The sequence below is a fragment of the Colias croceus genome, chromosome 5 (genome assembly GCF_905220415.1).
Source record: "Colias croceus chromosome 5, ilColCroc2.1".
NCBI lineage: Eukaryota > Metazoa > Arthropoda > Insecta > Lepidoptera > Pieridae > Colias > Colias croceus.
In genome coordinates this window covers 10773908-10794544 of record NC_059541.1, presented here as the reverse complement: position 1 = coordinate 10794544, position 20637 = coordinate 10773908, and the positions used below count along the sequence as shown (strand labels likewise).

Here is a 20637-nt window from a genome sequence, read left to right as displayed (position 1 = left end):
TTTTAGGAAAAAATTTTTTCGTAGTAACAGAAGGTCGGGAAATTTTAATATATTTTTGAAGTGAAACTTCTTTAGGCGCGTTGAGAGTAAAATTTCAAGGTTGCATCATAACAATACCGTAACGTCATGGAGTAATTCAACGATTTTGGTATCTTATAATCTTGCCAAAGAAGTGGGCTATTTAGCACCGAAATAATTTTTCAAATCGGACCAGTAGTTCCCGAGATTAGCGCGTTCAAACAAAAAAACAAACTCTTCAGCTTTATTATATTAAGTATAGATTGTGTTTTTAATAATTTCACCTAATTTCGGCTGGATGGGAATTTTGGTCGTGGTCGTCGTCGTCCTTGGTAGTGTGACCGAAACATTAGCAAAACGTCATAAGCTTATATCAATTAGTATCAATAGTGGATTCTATTCTCTAGCGTTTCTGCCACTTGTCTAGAGGCCCAGAGATTAAAGTTTTGTCACAACGCCCTTGTATGCTATTCTGTAAACTTAGACTTGTTAGTAATTTTCATAAATCTCAAAATGATTCAAGTAAAAATATATTATATTACCTTAATAAGTAAATAAATAATTCGAGTAAATGTCTGATAAGTTAATTATAATGGTGTTCGAATCACTCGAATTATTCCATGTAATAACCTTGTAATAACATAGATGTTTTGATTCGAATAAATCTGAAAATGATCTGACGTTCTGGCATTAAAAAGCTGTATTGCTTTTTAATAAAATATTTTGAGATTTATGTGAGAAAAATTGTCAGTCCTACATCTCCTCCAGGGGGGCCCCCTGACGATGGGGGGCCCTGGGCACTGGCCCCCTGTGCCCCTATGGTAAAGACGGCACTGGCTTCCATCTTAATCTTATCTTGTAAAATGTACCTAAATATTATATTGAAAATTTTATAGATATGATAAAAAATATATTAGCTGATCTTCTTTCCTTTAAAAAACTTTGTCAGTAACAATTGTGTGGATAAAGAAATTTAAAATAATTTTTATCCTTTGGCGGGAACTTTCGGCTTATATTATTTCATTTTTATAGCTCTCCGTGCGCAGCTTCGCCTACTTTTTCTACAACTTAATATGATCACAATGAATGCATTGCCTATATGCTAAAAAATATCACATAGGTAACGATTGCGGTCAAAAACTGTGTAGGCACCTACTTAGGTGTTTTTTTTTTTTTTTGGTACTGGTAAAACCACAGATCACAGAAGATCTCTATGGGTAAAACAATGAACTAGGTACAATAATTTAGACCACAGCGTTACCTTTAAATTAGTATAATTATTAATAAGCTCACAATAAAATTACTTAGCTGTATATTAAGTATTCTGTGCCACAGACTTGACCTTACAAAAAAAGTTTAACTAGTACTGTACCTAACGACTTACTCAAAGGTTTTATATTTTGCAATCCATTCGACCTTTAAACCTACAGTGGCATTTATGGGACATCAGACATTCTCAACGATTTATTAGTACCTAGATCACAAAATGTTAGATTGTGTGGTCCGTTTAAGAATTAATTATTTACAAGATCTAGAACACAGATAAGCCTTGAATAGGAACTTCAATAATTAGCATGATGAATAAAATAAATATAATTATAATCATAAGTTAATTATAATAGAAAATAGAAGAATTCATTATGCACAATTGTTCTGGGTGTTGGTTTAAACAACTCAATTTAAGTTTAAACAATTAAATTTTCATTTAGTTTAACTCAATGTTTATTTAGGTAGTAGATGCCTGTAGGAAACTGAAGCATCAGCTGACAGCTGCCTTCTACTAATTTTTCCATAAAGGAAGGAAGCGATCATACGCATGACAATATTTCATTTCGTATGAGCAAGATATTTAAAAAAAATCAAATTGTTGAAAATATTTTTTTCTAAACAGGTTCTAAAAAATCCTCATTGAAAACCATTTACTAAGTAGGTACTTAGTTATATCATTTAGTTAAGTGTTTACTTTTTTTTTATGCAAGAGGAGGCAACAGCGCAGACGCGTCACCTGGTGGTATTAACTATTATGTGCTCCACGTCGCTCATATTATGTAGGTACCCACAGGGCCAGAGACATTGTGAGTATGTTGCCGGCCTTACTTATCAAATGCCTTCGATCAAAGAAAGGCTAGGTACTTAACAATTTGCAGTACATAACTGAGGGCTGCCGCTAAGCTTAACTTCTAAGTAGTAAGTACCTAAAATCGAATGTTTTGATTGAACATAACCACGATAAAGTATTAAGTAGTGTAAAATATCTAAATATGAATAACATTTAGCGCGTACCAGTTGGTGACTGGTCTGGACTCACAATTTTGGAATGTAGACGACCTTTGGCGACGCCTTGCCCTCGTATCAAAGCACAAGCAGTGGCGATATTCCTTATTGAAATATTACCTAGTGATTCATTGGGCTTGTACCTACTAAACTTAAGGATTTTTTTAATTAAAATGTAATATTTTTTAATACCCTAATAAATGAATTATTGATTTTTTTATAATGATCAAAGACAAATTCTATTTTTAAACGAATGAGGTACGTCTACTATATTTTGCAATTTTATTTACCTCTATGAAATATATTTAATTTTTAAGCATTGAAACGCTTGCATAAACGTTGATTAAAAACATTCGCAGGCAAAGTTAGTTTTACAAATACACAATAAAGTTACTTATAACACAGCAAACAGTTGAACTTTGAGTTCTTAGATACCTAGGTATAAGGTAGAGAAAAGCGTTCAACTCTACAGTACATGCCGCTTTAGGAAAAGTGAATACTGAAAGATTTATTTATACCTGAGATAAAAACAAAAATAAATGAAGACATCAGTTAGTTGTAATATTGAGGAGGTTTATTCAACTATTATAAAAATGTTTTACATAAAATGTAGATTTATGCAATTGAACTGTAGAGTTGAACGCTTGGCTCTAGCCTATAGGTAAGGTAGAGCCAAGCGTTGAACTCTACAGTGCATGCCGTTTTAGGAAAAGTGAATACTAACAGATCTAATTATTTATTACTCTATTTCAAGAAGAAACAGCCAAGTCATATACTTTAACTATGGTAAAGAGTGTGCAGAAGTTCGTAACTTGGACGGCCATTTGAAATTTATTAAGCTTGTAACAACAGGCGAACACAACATTATTATTTAATTATTTAAATCAATTCTTGTTTTATTAAAATAGTTCTCTCCATTTGTATTCCAAATAATAGATAATAACTTGTAGGCAAGTAAAATATATCAAAGTTTTGTTTATATCAATAAGTACCTCTAGGTACCTATACCTACTCTTGAACGTGATTAGATAATAGCAAAAAATAATGAAGACATCGGTTAGTTGTAATATTGAGGAGGTTTATTAAACTACATATTACTTATAAAAATGTTTTAAGTACGTAAAATGTAGATTTATCTATCAATTGAATTCTAAAGATTATGTAACATTTTAATTATTATTATGTGTTATTATTTTGTAGATTTCTGGGTAATTTCTACTTTAACTTACTTTCAACAATTTTCACTTTTTGAATGTTTTTCTTTTCAAACAATATCAAGGGGTAGTTGTTGTAGACCTTATTTATTTTCTAATCATTCTAATTTACATTTACAAATATTTGAAAAAAAAATGCACAGCTTTTCTCTTTTAATATTGTCACTACCTCTTTACGTCTTTATTATTCGTATTATACTTAACTGAACTCTGATCTAGGTCGATACTTATTGCTTAGGCTTTAAAATAATATAATGTAAGTTGCGATACATTAAAAGCATCAAGCTCCTTGTTGGTAAGGTGTAGGTAGAGAAAAGTATTTGTATCGGTAAACTTTGTAGAAAAATAGCAGTTACAGTAAGACTAGGTAAAGTACCTAGGTATTACAATGAATTTATTTGAGATAAAAACATTTTCTATGAAAATCATTTTTACATATAGTTAGTCCGAAAAATTTTCCTATTAGATACCTACCTATTGAACAATCTACCTAAGTTTATCAGTACCTAGATATTAATGTAATAAATTACATAGGTGCCCTCTTTGTCGTATTATTTAAAATCGCTTTGTTGCCTCTTCCACGTTGCAAATGTCAAAGCTTTATGAAAGGGCACTGGTAAATTCCGCATAATAGAGAAACAAATATTAGTAGGTATCATTATACCTACTACCTGTTAGTAGGTACCATTTATTTTTATTTTAGTCAGTCATAACTACAGGGAGGCATCTATGAAACTGGACTGAATTATAGATTTTAAAAGCCAGTAAGTTAAATTGCCATTCAGATTTGAAGATAAATGACAAGGAAGACACGATCATGCTCACGTAGGTATGTCAATATAATTTATAATAGAACAAAGGAAGACAATCATACAAATTTGATATCGATAGTAGGCTTTGTGCTTACTGCCATCAGTAAGATGGTGGTGGCTCCATAGCCACCCTACTTATAAGGTACGATCCCCGCAAAAGTTATAATGAAAAGGGGTAACTTTTGGGCAATTTGTTTCAAACAGCATCAAATAATTTAGACTTTCTTAAATCTATAGAAATCATCCTCAATTCTTGTATACTGAACTGGTGCATGTAAATCAGTAGGTGTAGTACACCTACAGAATTATTACACATTTTCGATGTCAACTCAGATTTATATAACTTGGTAGCGTGAAAGCAAACCCGCTCGATCGATTCGTATTTGGATATTTGACAAGTCGTTCAAAAATTGAGACTAATGAGCTCATAAAATTATTTTGTTAATCCTAGAGATTGTACATGATAAAATGGCAAAGGATCTTGGTATTATTTATAAGAAATTTAATCAATAAATTTAAACAAGTTCTGGTATCTCAAGAAAGGTCACCACAATTCTATGTTTAGTTTGACATTGCGTTTTTAAGTAAGTTTTTAGAACTTCAAATAACATTAAAATACCTTACTGTTAAGGATTGCGGGGATGATTAAAGATACAAACTTTGATCATTGAAGCGTGCCTTTATTAATCACACAACAACATGGGGAACCTCTTACATCTTGCAGATTACAGACTATATGAAACTTCCTTCATAACCGACAGTTGACACAGTGTCACAACCAACGCAGTGTTGCTACATACAATATTATATAAATCATTGTTAATCAACACCTCCCCCCAATGATTTATATCAACATAACTAACATTACCTACAATGAATAAGTAAGAACTAACAATACAATAATTTGTATTAACCAAAACTAACAAACTAAAAATACACAATGCTAACTGAACTTTATTCCAATCCTAATTTAGGTACAAAATAATTATGGGAGATTTTATTTAATGGTTTCGTAAAAATATCAGCAATTTGTTGCTTTGTAGGTATATACATAACACAAATTTCCTTACATTCTATTTTATGTTTAACAAAGTTGTATTTTACATCCACATGTTTCATTCTTTTTTGATCAGGATTACATACAGAAAATATTGTACTTTTATTGTCTTCATATATGGTAGTGGTATTACAATTAACATCTAACTCATTTAATAATTTCCTAATCCAACAAGCCTCTAGAGTTGCTTCATTGAGGGAGTATAACTCTGCCTCAGTAGTGCTTAAAGCTACAGTGCTTTGCTTTTTGCAACGCCAAATAACACTGTTATCAAATACTTTAAATATATAACCAGTTACAGATTTCCTATCTTTATCTACAGCAAAACTTGCATCAGCATATCCAACTAGTGGTTCGGAATTACAATTCTTAGTATATTTTAAATTATAATTAATGGTACCTTTAACATATCTTAAAATCCTTTTCAAGCATTGCCATAACCTTTCTGATGGTCTAGATTGATATCTTGCTAAATATGAAACAGAAGCACACAAATCAGGTCTTGAACCTACTACAGCATACATTAAAGAACCTATACAAGCTCTGCATTTATGCTCTAAAGAGTAATCAATCGTACAATCATCAAGATTAACATTAACTTCCATGGGTGATTCACTAGTATTTGCTTCAGACATACCAAATTTTGTTAATATAGACTCTAAATACTCTTTCTGGTTAATATACAAACAATCACTATCTTGAATAATATTAATACCCAGATATTTTAAATTTTTAGATCCTAGATCTTTCATTTTAAATTCTGTATATAACATTTCTTTAACATTATCTATCCTTAAATTGTCCTCACCCAAAATTAGTAAATCATCCACATACAACAAAATGTAAATACCATCCTTAAAATATAAACAATAATCACTTTCTGCTCTTTGAAATCCTTTACTCTTCATAAAACTATAAAATTTATTATACCAATTTTTTGAAGATTTTTTAAGACCATACAGTGATTTATTCAATTTCAAAACATAATTTTTATCTATATTTATACCAGGTGGGGGCTTTAAGTATACAACATCATCAATTTCACCATGAAGGAAAGCACCTTTAACATCCATTTGATGAATTAAATAGTTCCTTTGAACAGCTAATGATAAAAGAACTCTGAGAGTTTGTAATTTCAAAACGGGAGAATAAATTTCATTAAAGCTACCTTCCTGTTGAAATCCCCTTGCAACTAATCTAGCTTTATATACATCACCCGCCTTTTTTGTAAAAATCCATCTACAATCAATTAACTTAACATCGTTTGGTTTCTCTACAACTTCCCAAGTTTTGTTATCCTCTAAAGATTTAATTTCCTCATTTACCGCTTCATACCACCTATCCTTATCGTCATAAGAATCTATATCATTATACTTTTCTGGAACATTACCATTAGAACAAGACAAAAATGATGCCATTAATATATCACCTAAATCTGAATCATCAGTAACAAAATCTTGTAAATATTTTGGTTTAGTTTTCTTTCTATTTTCCCTAGAATTAACATTATCTATATTCCTTTCTTCAAATTGTAATGATTCTAAATTATTATCAGAAATTAAAATTTTCTCAGTACTATTGGTTTGGGTTTTATCAGGACTACTACTACCAACCTTCTCCTTCCTATCCGAGATAGACTCCGCATCAATACTAACCATTTCAGGTGACTCTGAACATGTTTCTTCCCTAAACAATATGTTTCGTTCTATGCATATTCTCCTTTTATTATCATCCCATAATCTATATCCCCCTGGAGCATAACCAACCATTTTCAATTTCATACCACGAGGGTCTAACTTCATTCGGAGTTTTTGAGGAATATGGGCATATGCAGATGACCCAAACATTCTGAAATTAGATACATTAGGACGTCTTCCTTCCCACATTTCAAATGGTGTAACATTAAGAGAAGCAGTGGGACTACGATTAGTGACATATACCGCATATCTCAGGGCCTCGCCCCAAAGCTCTTTAGAAAGTTGTGAATCTAACAATAATGCACGCGCCTTTTCAGTCAGAGTACGATTCATTCTCTCAGCTACTCCGTTCATTTCAGGATTATATGCAGCAGTATACTGCAATACTATGCCCTTTTCATCACAAAAAGATTTAAAATTTCTAGAAATATACTCACCACCATTATCTGACTTTAACTTCAATATACCATGACCAAAATGATTACTAGCATAATTATAATATGTCTTGAAATATTCAAAAACTTCAGACTTGTCTCTTAATAAGTAAACTGCAGTGAAATGGGTAAAATCATCTATGAAAATAACAAAATATTTATATCCGTCCCACGTAGACGGGCTAACAGAACAAACATCGGTATGTACTAGTTCTAAGGGTTTCCTAGCCTTATACATTCTCCCATTAAAAGGAAGGCGTGTAATATTAGCAAGTATGCATAATTCACAATGTTTATTTTCTAAATTTTTTTCTTTCAAATCAGTTAAACCATCAACCATATTTTTATTTACTAAAGTTTTCAAACTACTATAGCTTAAGTGAGAAAATCTTTTATGCCAAGTTTCAACTAAATTATCTTTTGTGTCTGATTTTTCACCATAATAACAATCATTAAATATTACTTCAAATTCTACAAAATAAAGGGATCCTAGTCTATGCCCAACCATAAACAATTCATTGGTTTGTGAGAAAACTTTAACTTCCCCTTCATTGAAGATGATCTTTAAACCATGTCTTTCCATTTTGGAAACAGATATTAAATTTTTCCTTAATTGTGGTACATAATACACATCATTTAATATAATATTAACCTTAAAATCACTTAAATAACATTTTATTTTTCCTATACCAACAGCTTCTAAATCAACATCATTTTTGGCAGCTGAAATTTTAATTGGCTTATCCAGTTTACAATAATTAGAGAATAAATTAATGTCATTTACAAGATGAAATGAACTACCTGAGTCTATAACACATTTAAAACTATTCTTATTCTGCTGTTCAGTCTCAGCGCTAAAGGACATAAAACTTACAAATTTGTTACCTTCAGTATTTTCAGTGCCGGTAAGAAATGACTTTCCTCTACCTCTCCCCTGGGTCTGATGACGAGTAGCCTTACTGTTGTCTCGGCCTCCGTTGTACTTCCAGTCGCCACGTCCACGGCTGTGAAGTCTCCAGTCACCAGTCCTGTGTCGTGCCTGCTGAGTGCTCCTACACTGAAATTTTTTGTGTCCGGGGCGTCCACATCCATAACACAAAAAGATTGAAGAATCAAGGGATTTGATCGCTCCTCTGTTTCGTTTTTCCTCTTCTCCAAGCAGTCTGTTTTTCACAAAGTCCATTTTCAATTCCTCCATAGTTTCCAACGCCGTGATAATGCCTTCATAAGATTTCGGCATGGATAGTAGTAAATAGTTCACCTTTTCTTCTTCCGAGAGCTCACTGCCAGCATCCCCGAGTTGTGCAAATAGCTTTTCCATGTCAATAAAATGTTCCATTAAAGGTTTCCGTTCGTCGAATTTCATATCGGATAATTCTCTTCTTATAAATAATTTAGATCGTGTACCTTTCTTCTTAAAGCTGTCTTCCATGCTTTTAATCATTTGATATGCAGATCTGTCCTTCAAGTATTCGAGATGACTGTCGGCGGTTGCCGCTATTATAATAGCCTGGGCTTTAGCTTCCAATTGCTTGTTATTTGTAGATTTACTGAAATCCTCCTTTTCGATCGCCTCTATTGCTCCATTATCCCGCAGGATACTTTTCAATCTAAACTCCCATGCGTTGTAATTGTCCCCCGCGAAAGGGACAATTTGATATTTTTCTTTTGACATTTTCTGTCCTTTAATACTCATTAATTCACCATATATCCGATGGCTTTACTTGGCTGTGTTACTGGGCCCATAACCCTGTTAAGGATTGCGGGGATGATTAAAGATACAAACTTTGATCATTGAAGCGTGCCTTTATTAATCACACAACAACATGGGGAACCTCTTACATCTTGCAGATTACAGACTATATGAAACTTCCTTCATAACCGACAGTTGACACAGTGTCACAACCAACGCAGTGTTGCTACATACAATATTATATAAATCATTGTTAATCAACACTTACTTCCTCAACACACACATTAGCTAAGTTTTGATGATGCAGTCATTTTCATTCATAAGTTACTTTTTGTGACCATCACGTTTCATGATTTATACTTTTTTTCCTCCAAAATTAGCACTATTATGTGTAGGTATATGAATAACAGTACGAAAATAATGAGGACCAAAGCAAAGTCGCTACGCCCACAACCAAAAAATGGTTCCAAATATACAATAAATTTTGAATTATAATCATTATGGCATAACGCCCTACATATAAAGATGTGTGCGAAAAGACAATGCCTTAAACATGTTCCCCTCCCCCCCTCGGAGGTCGTCCCCGCCCCGCGTCGAAAGGCACTTTCACTCCAAGAATTTGACGTCATATTTGCGCAACCTGATGCAACGCAAAGCTAAACTTATGCATTTCATATTCGGAATGTTTTGTAACTGAAATGAGGTTTCGACAGTTAACACACTTCAGTTTTGTTTGTGGGCTTCGAAGATTATTGTAATATGTTAATTATGTGTAATCGGTGTCAGATGGTGTTTCAAAGAATGTTGGATGATGTCGGACTCTATGTTGTGGGAAAGTTATTCAATGCATGAATTGAAGGAAAAACTTGTCATTCATTATAAATACATAATTTTACTTCTAAATTATGTATATAACTTTGTATTAACTAAATTTATAATTATTATATTAATTATAAATTTAGTTAATACAAAGTTATAAACAATGTAGCATGTGTCAAGGAAACCACTTCGTGTTATATACTTATATCAGTTATAGGTAAAATATTAAAACTAAAAAAACTAGGGTATAGTCGAAATAATACAAGGATAATAAAATTTTAAATGGCCATTTATTTCGTGTCAATAATAATTACTGTGTCATAATAAAGTGTACATTAGTTTGGTCCATTAACATATCAATATAAACGCTAACTGCGTCGATTCTTATAACTATTAAAACTTATCCTTAATAACCCAACACCGCATTAATATCAATTTTACAATTTTTACATCGATTAGACTATCGATTGTAATTTTGTCCCGAATAAATTCGAAGTGAATACATATCTATTTGGCACAAAATTCATTTATGTACGCGAATTCAAACGCCGCTTTACAACTTAGACTATGTCTAAACTACATTGCATGTGTCCCTTTGTTTTCAACAAACACTACATTTTATAAATAATGTAATCAACACTACACCTACAGACTAACGTTAAAACAAAACAATTATTACTTAAAGCGTATAATTAATCTTTAACAACTAAATCAATAGTTGTTTAATCTCACATTAACACGATTCGAATTATTTACAAATAGATAACTAATCTAAAAGTTCATAGAACGTACTAGAAATATATCATAGATATATGGGATAAACATTACCAACTTTCGATGCACGATCGATCGATTATTCGATTTTTATCGTACTCTAATCGTCGGTAAAAAAAAGACTTAAAACTAATCACAATCACTACCCCGTCCAATAAAATTCTGGAGAAAATTACCTTTCTCGAATTGTATGGAGGGGCATCACACGATGTCGTCACGATCTCTAGACGTTTACTCGTCTACACCGAGTCGTTCGGAGCATCGACAAACTCTTAAAACTGTTTTGAGTTTATCGTACTTCGGTAAACTCAAACAGTTTTCAAATCGTCCGCATTACCGCGGCTCTCACACTCGTATTTACAATAAATATTTACATTATAACTTATAGGAAAATTACAAACAATACGGATGACAAAACTGATAAACGAGCCTCTGACTTCGTTCCGTTTTCTTCATGATGCCTTTTTTGTAGTATTGGCGAATGCTTCGGGAAAGCTTGTCGTAGTTCATCGCCGGCCTGTTCTTTCTTTTACCCCACAGTCTGGCTACACGTACTGAATCTTCAATTTTGAAGACCCCGTTACCTGTGTGACAAGTCTTGAATTAACCATTGTTTGATTGAACGTGCATGATAATTGTATACTTAAAGATACGTGCGCACGCCATTTACTTATCAGATCGAATAATTCAGGATGTTTTTAAAAAGCCTAAAAAATAAATCCTTAATTAAGTACAATGTCGTTAGTATTCCTTTGTTACTCAAATATAAATCTCGATCTGTGTTAAAATTACCATAATAACAGTCGTGAATTCCAAAAATAGAACGGTAACAATAATATTATATAAACGACACTGTACGGATATCAAAAGTATCGTGGGCTAGTCACGAAGCAGAAAAGTTACCTTAAAGCCATGGAACTTTATTAAGTACATAGTCGATTGTAAATGGCTCGCTCACCTTGGCTAGAGAATGTCGATATGGATTTCCAAGCATAATGCATTTAATACCAGTGGTTTTGTTCATAAATAACAAAGTACCCGGTAGCTTGCCACGAAATGGGGTTAAAAAATTGACTAGACAACGAGCTTATATGATGGTCAAACATAATCAATAACTACTGTGTACCTACTAGTATTACAAAACCAGTAATAAATACAATACTTATGTCATTATACCTATAGTAGGTGTTTATAGAACTATTCTAACTATTTTCAAACCACAAATTAGTAACTAACTGTAAATAAATGCTAAAAAATAAAGTGTTAAATAACTCGTTTCTGTGGTAAGCAATTAAAAAACTATGGTTGTTAAATCTTCATTATATCTCATCTATCAGTCGTAAGTCGTAACAAAGGAATACACCTAATGTAGAGTTATGTTAAAACTTAATAAGCAAGTTTCGCCTTTATTCCGTTTTCATAAATAGTATATTCGCTTGACACATTTATTCTTAGCGTAGGTGATTGAATGATAATTTTATATAGTTCTAGTGGTATTTAAAGTTGCCACTTTAATACCTGTTAATTGTAGATTAGATATAAATGCTTTAAATCTTATGTTAGAAACAAATGTTTTTTTTTTTTGTTTTTCTAATACGATTTTACTTAATAACACACATTAACTTGATCATTTATACTACTCAACAATTACCTCTATTTAAATAATAAAATGACAAAAACTTTAATGGTGTGGCTAATATTTCAGAATTGTGTATGTTCCTTTTAAACGTTAAGCTTTGATTGGAGACATACCACTTTACAAATAAATGTATTTTCATCAGTGTTGTACTCGAAGGACCATTTTTGTTCATTTGAGAATACTACACATCATTTATCAAAATAATCATCAGTTACTGATACGAGCAAAGCTAAAGAAATTACAATCTCATCTACCCTGTTCAATTAATTACCTTATCGATGACGTAAGGGTAAAATTCCATAAAGAAGGTAGGTTAATAGAAAGAATAGATGTCTTGTGTAAAAGATACTTACTTCGATCTAACCACCGTATAGCTGAACCATGTACGTGGGGTGATGCCAGCAACTCCTTCAAGAACTGCCACAGGTGTATGTGTGTGCTTCCCGTCTTCACTTTTCCACCTCCCTGTGTTACACTCGTGCCGGCTGATTCTGAATCTTCATCTAGAAGGAAGAAGGTTCAATTTAACTCGTGATAATTTGGTCCAATATGTTAATGATTGACTAATTAATATGTTCATTTCCATAGATGACAATGAGCACGAAATTTTTTTAGATTAACGTCCTTTGCTACTGTCCATTTGTATTGAGTTGCGCTTAATGCTTATAAAGCAGAATACTGGCATACAACCATTTATTTCATTTAGTTAAATTATGCGATAAATTACGTACCTATTTAAAACTAAAGTTTCGCACGATCCGACATAAGAAATTCACTAACTGTAGAAATTGTAAACGGAAAAGTACAGCATGAATTAAAATCTTATACGCGCTCAAAACATTCCCAAAGCACCTATAAAGATACAAACGACCTTCAATTCGGAACACATAAACAAACAGATAGTTTGAAGTAAACAGCTCTCCAGCTAATGGTTTGCAATCTATTTGGAGAATTCAAGTGTTGAATGGAATCGTAAATACCATGGGAACAGCTTTGAAGCTCAAGAATTACAATGTTTATAAGTTCTTGGATAACGACCTGAACAATTTTATTCATATCATGTACCCATACAAGAACGAAATCATCAAATTGTTTAATAATTTGGGCTCAATGTAATTAACAATTGTAAAATTTGTGTTGGTACATAGACTTTATGAATGGCAGTTACCATGGAGAAATTTCAATAAATAAAAATGATAATTAACCCCACTAAAGACATATTGCAATAGCTTTTTAAACATAAACATAAAACAAAACGTCTAAAAACTGGATCCAATCAAATCGAAACCGCCAACAATTATAATAGTAATTCTAAACGTTAATTGATCATAAATATCGAAACGAAAAAATGTCTTCCTGCCGATCATTCTAGCGCACACCAACTGGTTTCGATTCCGAAGCATTCATATGAATTTTTATAATGTCAAATGGGACATCTATCTTGATACAGTCGACCTTGTGAGTCTAGTTCTGAAATCTAGGCTGGTGGGAAGCTACAAAAACTTGGTGGTTCATATAAGGGTATCGAGTTTTACTCGCCATGTAGTTCAGATTTATAGTAACTGTAACTCCGTAACAGCCGATTCTTATAATACATCTGTAATTGGCCTTTAATTTTATTATCTGTGGAAATATCTGGCAAGCTTGATAGCTTGAAATTTAGAAGTATAATTTTAAATAAATAGGAGGCTTTCGTCGCCATACTTTTTTTTTCATATCTCATTTGAAATGTTTTAGATTGCACAATGATTTATAAATGTTTAAGAATTAAATTATTCGCTCTTTTAATAAAGATGTATAAATGAAAATTATAATATTAAATTATTTATACATCAGAATATTTGAGGCGCCAGTATTATGAGAAAAAAATTTGAATACGGCTACGGCGAATAAAAATGGCTGTTAATACATACATTTTTTTCCTTTTTTATCTTTGTGTCTAGGTTTCTTGATTACCTACATAATGTACATTTGTTATTGCTATCTAATGAAATAAGGAAATTCAAAAATTTGTTTAATCGTCTCATGTATTGATTGTCGCTATTTCACTTACTATGTCGTTACAATATCACAAGAAAAGTGCGCGATAATTATCGATCTAGCTGTTTCCTGTGCTACTATCAACTTTTTTTAAACCCATCTTAACATGGCAAGGATGAATTTTTTAGATGCCTAGGTTTCCCTATCTAGACGACATAACCTACATTACTTTCTTTGCATTTTAATGTACCAACTTGTTTTTATAGTTGCCGCATCGATATCATAATCATCATTATAAAACTATTGTGAAACCAAGACCTCCAAAGCTATAAACAAATGTTATCGAAGTCAATTGTTATGATAAACGTTGGAATATTTTAATCTCTGACGTCGATATAAATCTTCGAAATGTGCACGGTCAGTAAAATAATTAATCAGTCGATTAAATTCCAATTTGGGTTCTATTTTGACGGGACCATTCGTCATATTCCAAGAAGACATTTTCTATAAATCAGGCGTCCCCTTTCTGTCCATCGATTGCATCGTAAAGCGCAAACAGCTGAGAGTCTTGGTCATATATCATGGGCTCGTTTGTCTCATATGTGGGTCCACAGGCTGCGTCTAACGGTGATACAATGCATACGTCTGATGCATCGTCGTGCTACATCGCTGCAGCGTTCCGTTCGATTTTCTATTCGAATCTATCGTTAACGTCAATTATATTGTGCTTGAATGAATCAATATTCAATTAGGCTTAATCGTAATTGTTGTAATTAACATTGATGCGCGTCTCGAAATCATTCTCTCGTTATGGAATATGAATTTCTGATTTACGATGGTCGATTTAAATAGAATATTACTACAACAGTGTAATTTTCTGTTGGATTTAACTCATTATTTTAGTCAGAGTACATTGACCGCCTTTTTTGGATCTCTATTCATTTTCGCCTGTGACTTAACCTAATATATTTTTTTTTTATAATAACAAAATACATACCATCACTTGTGTCTTCAGCAGAAGGTAAGCCGACGGGGGCTGGTGTGGGTGAAGGTTGTTCATGTTCTGTCCAGGGGCTTCTCCAACTCTCATGTCGTGCCGCTTTCCAGATTTCCAGTTGAGCGTATAGCGTGCTTCCCGCCTAAAACAAAAAGGTTATTTGTTATATTGATAAATATGATTTTTGATAAAGATATTACCAAATCCCAATGTGTGATATTCATATGGTATCAAGTCATAATTAGCTGCAAAAAATCACTACAAAAATATTTTAAAAGTAGACTAGACAGAAAATAAGACGCTGGTAGTAATAAACGTCCCTAAGAAAAATGTTTGTTTTTTAAACAAGCTACTTTGACGATTTCGTTGCTTAGTTTTATACAAAGTTGTAATGATATTTGAAAACATGCGTAGGTATTTGCTTGTAATAAAATATTTCTAGCGAGTGAGTAGAGAAAGCCGCTATGCCAGAGAGTAATGCCTATTGATTGTCACGTGTTTATAAAAATGATTTAAGATGAATATACAAGTATTATAATGAAACAAGTTACGAGTATGTTCTATGGAGATAGGATATACTCGTTACTTGTTCCAGAGAGTAAAGAGTAATTTTGGAAGCTTAGTTTGATTTTTTTTATTCTTTAATAATACCTATTAAGAATGCAACAGTATATCGTTATAAGGATATGAATGATTTTTCGATTCGTACTCAATTTTAAAATGTCCATGAATCTATTATTTCAGTCGATTTTTCGAGTGAATTATGTTAATTATTATAGTATTATTTGTTACTATTTAAATACTTTCTACACAGGAGTTTTCGGTGATTTAATACTTGGAAACAAACCAGATTTTAACGATTTGTATGCAAACGTTGGTTGGATGGTGACTTTCATCAGCCTTGGAGAAAGTCGGAGCATTGGCGCGTATGATGACAGCTGATGCTGTTTACTTCTCTACGACCATTATAATGGGATTATATGTTTCCAACTAGATGTATATTTCTTAGTTTTTGTGTCCTATATGTGGGCTGTTTGATGTAAATCTAAATAATATTATAAAGCTGAAGTTTGTGTGAACGCGCAAATCTCAGGAACTACTGGTTCGATTTTGAAAAATTCTTTCGGTGTTAAATAGCCCATTTATCACGCTACGACCTACAGTTATAAAATTTCCTCTAAAGAAAAGGTTGTTCGCAGTTATTCATAAATTAATTTTATTAATATTAAGGTAATTATTACAAATCTGTTTATACCAGTTTAATTATTTATTTGCCATTTCCTTCGATGGCTCATAATTATGAATGACGCAAATGAAAACTTAATTAAGTCTTATGTTAATGTTATCTGATATTATACTATAAAATATTATTATTTATGAATTAAATTGCATGAACTCACTACTGTTATTACTTATTTCATTTTATCGAGACACGTGTTTAAAACGCAAAACGTTTGAAATAGCATAAATTATAATATGAAATCAAAAATTTATTTGTCAGAATTGTATAAAGAATAATGTCTCCCTTTTATAAAATATTTGCAGACATCGTTAATTAGTTTTGTCAAGACAAGACTTCAAAATAATACCCATGGTCAGAGAGAATCATTTTATTTAATACGAGAACATTGATTTTATAAATTTATCTAGGTTATAGAATATCTAAATAAGGAAACATTTTCAATAGATTTTCAACATATTTTACCAGTAAGTATATAGGTATGTCATAATATTATATGGATACAAAATAAGACCTAAGTTACCCATACAAAAAGTACCCACAAGTACTCAGAACTATTACATCAATCGAATCATGTAAGCCTACCGTTATTACTTTTAATGCCAGAATCAGCATTATGTAACTGTCAGTGCTAAGTAGCGATTGTTTTTTGTTGAGAAAATGTAACTAACGATTACTTATATCATTAAAGTTTGAGGAACAAAGCCAATTCATAGATTTGCTGTTTCATTATAGATACAAGTTTCACTTATTTTGCCAAAATACAAAATTGAAAGATAAAATCTAAATAGGTACCTACTATTATACGTTTTTACGACATTAAACATAAGATTTTTTTATAACTAATAGGAACATTTTTTTATAATAGCATGGACGAATATAATCTAAAAGGACTGATAATGGTCATACTAGAGATCGTACCCCGTAATTTCAGACTATTACTAGATGGCGCTCTAATTTGAGCTTATTATTTAATTTGCAGCTTTAAAAGCACCACTAGTGACCAATTTTAGAACTATGGAAACAGCAAACTATCGATTTTCAATTATTACATCTAGAGGGCGTTGTTTTAAAAACTCCGGTGTTTTTGAATTATTTTAGTTTTTAGTTAAGGCGACTACACCACCGAAACTAGCGCCCCCCCAACATTTTATTTTTTTACTCCTAAACCAGATCAAATTTAAAAAATCTAGCTCGGTACTTTGCTAGTATATTACTTGTAGTATTTTTGGTATTACTTTTCATTATTTTGCATTCGGTAAATTAGGAGAACTTTTGATTACCGCCAAAAGTGGCCACTTTTGGCGGTAATCAAAAGTTCTCTAGAATAATGAACAGTTAGAATAGTGAAAAGTAATACCAAAAATACTACAAGTAATATACTAGCAAAGTACCGAGCTAGATTTTTTAAATTTGATCTGGTTAAGGAGTAAAAAAATAAAATGTTCGGTGGCGCTAGTTTCGGTGGTGTAGGCCTCTTAAGAGCGTTCTGAATGCTCCTCACAGGGCTTAGTGCAGAATTACGAATTAGAATTATTAATTTTTTCAAGCGTTGAAATAGTTTTGCTGAAATCATCATATCTGCTGTTTATAAATGTGATACTGTCTTTTAAACTAATAATTTATTGCTTTATACAATTTAAATCTGACGAAATCCTATTCATAATAATTGATGATTCCAGTGAGCGCCGCAGCTTTTCCATCTCTTCGGATATAATCTCTCGAATAGAGTCAGCTGATAATGCATTATTATTCACAGCGATAGGGAATTTATAAGAAGATGTGCCACCTCTACGTGTTGTAATGTTATCAGGACTACGTTGTTAATTGAGCGCATGAGCGTACTGGGGTATTTTCAGTATTCAGAGATCTTGACTGATGAGTGGAACATTCAGGGCAAAACCATTTTTTTTTAAATTCGCTTGTCAATTGTTTCTTTTTGTCAGTTGGGAACAAACATGCAATATGATAATTTCGTTTACAATGAGGGCAAGATAAAATCCCAACGCTGCCTTCTGTTGTAGCTTTGCAACAGGCAAACTTCATAATGATTGGAAAATTTAAGTAATTAAGAAAAAAAAAATATATTAATAAATTTCTGATAATATGACCCTTGTCAGGATCGATCTTCCTACTAACTGTTCTATGTCCAGTTCACTTTGTACAGAGCTACGAGTGTCTTGTAATTTCTAACGAAATTATGTTTCTTATTGTATCTGGTAAATCGTCACGATAGATGACAATGTTAATTTGTAAGTTTTGTTTTTAATATACCGTCAACCACTTTTATCACTTTTACGCAAAAAGTTTCCAATGTTAATTTTAATAATAAATCGTGATGTATAACGCGTATTCGTCCACAAATCAGATTGTTTTTGATAACTTAAGCACCACTAATAAAAACTTCCAACAAGATATACTATTTCAATTAGATTTGAATTTAATTTGTAACCCGCTTGATCAAACACGTACGCTTCACACTGACGTAAGCGACTGACTGTGTTGGTGTTATCAAGTTTGGGTCGCTGGGCTAAGACATGGTGGACATTTCCAAGAAGACTTCTTTTCAGGTAACATGGCATAAAATCTCTTATCGTTGGTTCCAGCAAACTGCAAGTCATACGCTAAAGAACATAGGGAGCATCTAAGGAAGTGAGTACCTTTAATAAGGTTTCGACACCCACTACAAACATTCGACATAGTGATCAGAGTAGTGTATATATATTCTTTATTTTCTGTTAAAAAAAAATGTCTATATCTTTTTTCTTCTTAATTATTCCCTTGTAAACAGTATTACATATTTATATGAGCAAAAAATACGGGAAAAGAAAAAAAAAATCTAGATGTACGGCGATGATTTGAACCTGTGTCCATCAGTTTATAAGTACGAGACTGAGTCAATACAGCTACAGACACTTATACGTCTTACGTTGAAATTTATGCTCTAATTGTTCGAGTAATTCTTAGATAAAAACAGTTCATAGCAGCGTGGTCCATGATGGTGGTCACGAAGTCACTCTCGAACAGCGATGATCGAAGTGAAAAAATAGGCGGTTCATCCTAAGGAGCGCTGGGGCAGTGAACTCTCTTAATAATTATTATAATAAAGTTGTGCTCATTCATTTAACAATTAATATATCTTTAATTTAAAATTAAATTTATCGTATACCTAAACTCCAATACGAATATCAAATGCCTAAATACGGAATCCAATAAGAGTGAAAGAGAAATTTTGCGACAGTCCTGCGGAGGTCCTGCGCGAAACCGCGATGTTGCCGCATCGCATGACAGCAGCAATTGCGCGCGACAAGCGCGCGACGTTGCCAGTTGCCACTCCTATATTATAAACAAACAACAAAAATACGCTCGCGAAAGCAAATTCGGGGATTTTCTAATTATTAATTGATAATCATTGAATTCGTTTTGAAATAGCCTGTACTTTATAATTTTTAGTGTTTAAATAGACATTTATAATGTGGTGCTCATTTTTTTTGTTATGAATTTTCTACGCTACTGTATTTTCTTTGTTTTAGTTCAATAATTGAACACCCGTACAATTTTGTCACGAGCCGCCTCTTGCCTTTATAATATTTTACGTTTTATATTTTACGTTATAGTTTACGTTTTTTGCGTATTATATTTTACGTCAAGATACCGATACTATTTGGCACATTGATTTTTTTTTAGAAGCGACATCTAGTTGAGACAAGAACCATTCAATTATAAAAAAATGCCAAATGATACTGCAAGTGACATCTATCGACTAAATTGGGAACTGAGAAACGAATTACGCTGTTTACTATGGCTATGATAAGTCCTCTAGATATTTATTGGGTCCATGATAATAGGTAGTTAAATATTCATATGTATAATTCATATGTATCATATTATAGTTAGAAAGAAAGAAAGAAAAATTTATTTAATTTAGTTACGAAAAATAAAATTTGGGCTTACTAATCTCAATTTTCATGCCCTTTCTCTGTGGCCTA

At 32.2% G+C, this 20637-nt stretch overlaps 1 protein-coding gene across 4 annotated transcripts in view; it reads right to left on the bottom strand.

Moving 5' to 3' along the window:
* Window positions 1–10289: 10289 nt before the first annotated feature.
* LOC123692177 (DNA-binding protein D-ETS-4) overlaps window positions 10290–20637 on the bottom strand; it is a 34629-nt gene continuing 24281 nt past the window's right edge. For all 4 annotated transcript variants that reach the window (XM_045636881.1, XM_045636880.1, XM_045636883.1 and 1 more), the window contains exons 4-6: window positions 15409–15550; window positions 12785–12934; window positions 10290–11376 (exon numbers count right to left, since the gene is read on the bottom strand). In XM_045636881.1, the coding sequence (XP_045492837.1) occupies window positions 11186–11376; window positions 12785–12934; window positions 15409–15550 (483 nt within the window). In that variant the 3' untranslated portion in view covers window positions 10290–11185. The remainder of the gene's footprint in view (window positions 11377–12784; window positions 12935–15408; window positions 15551–20637) is intronic.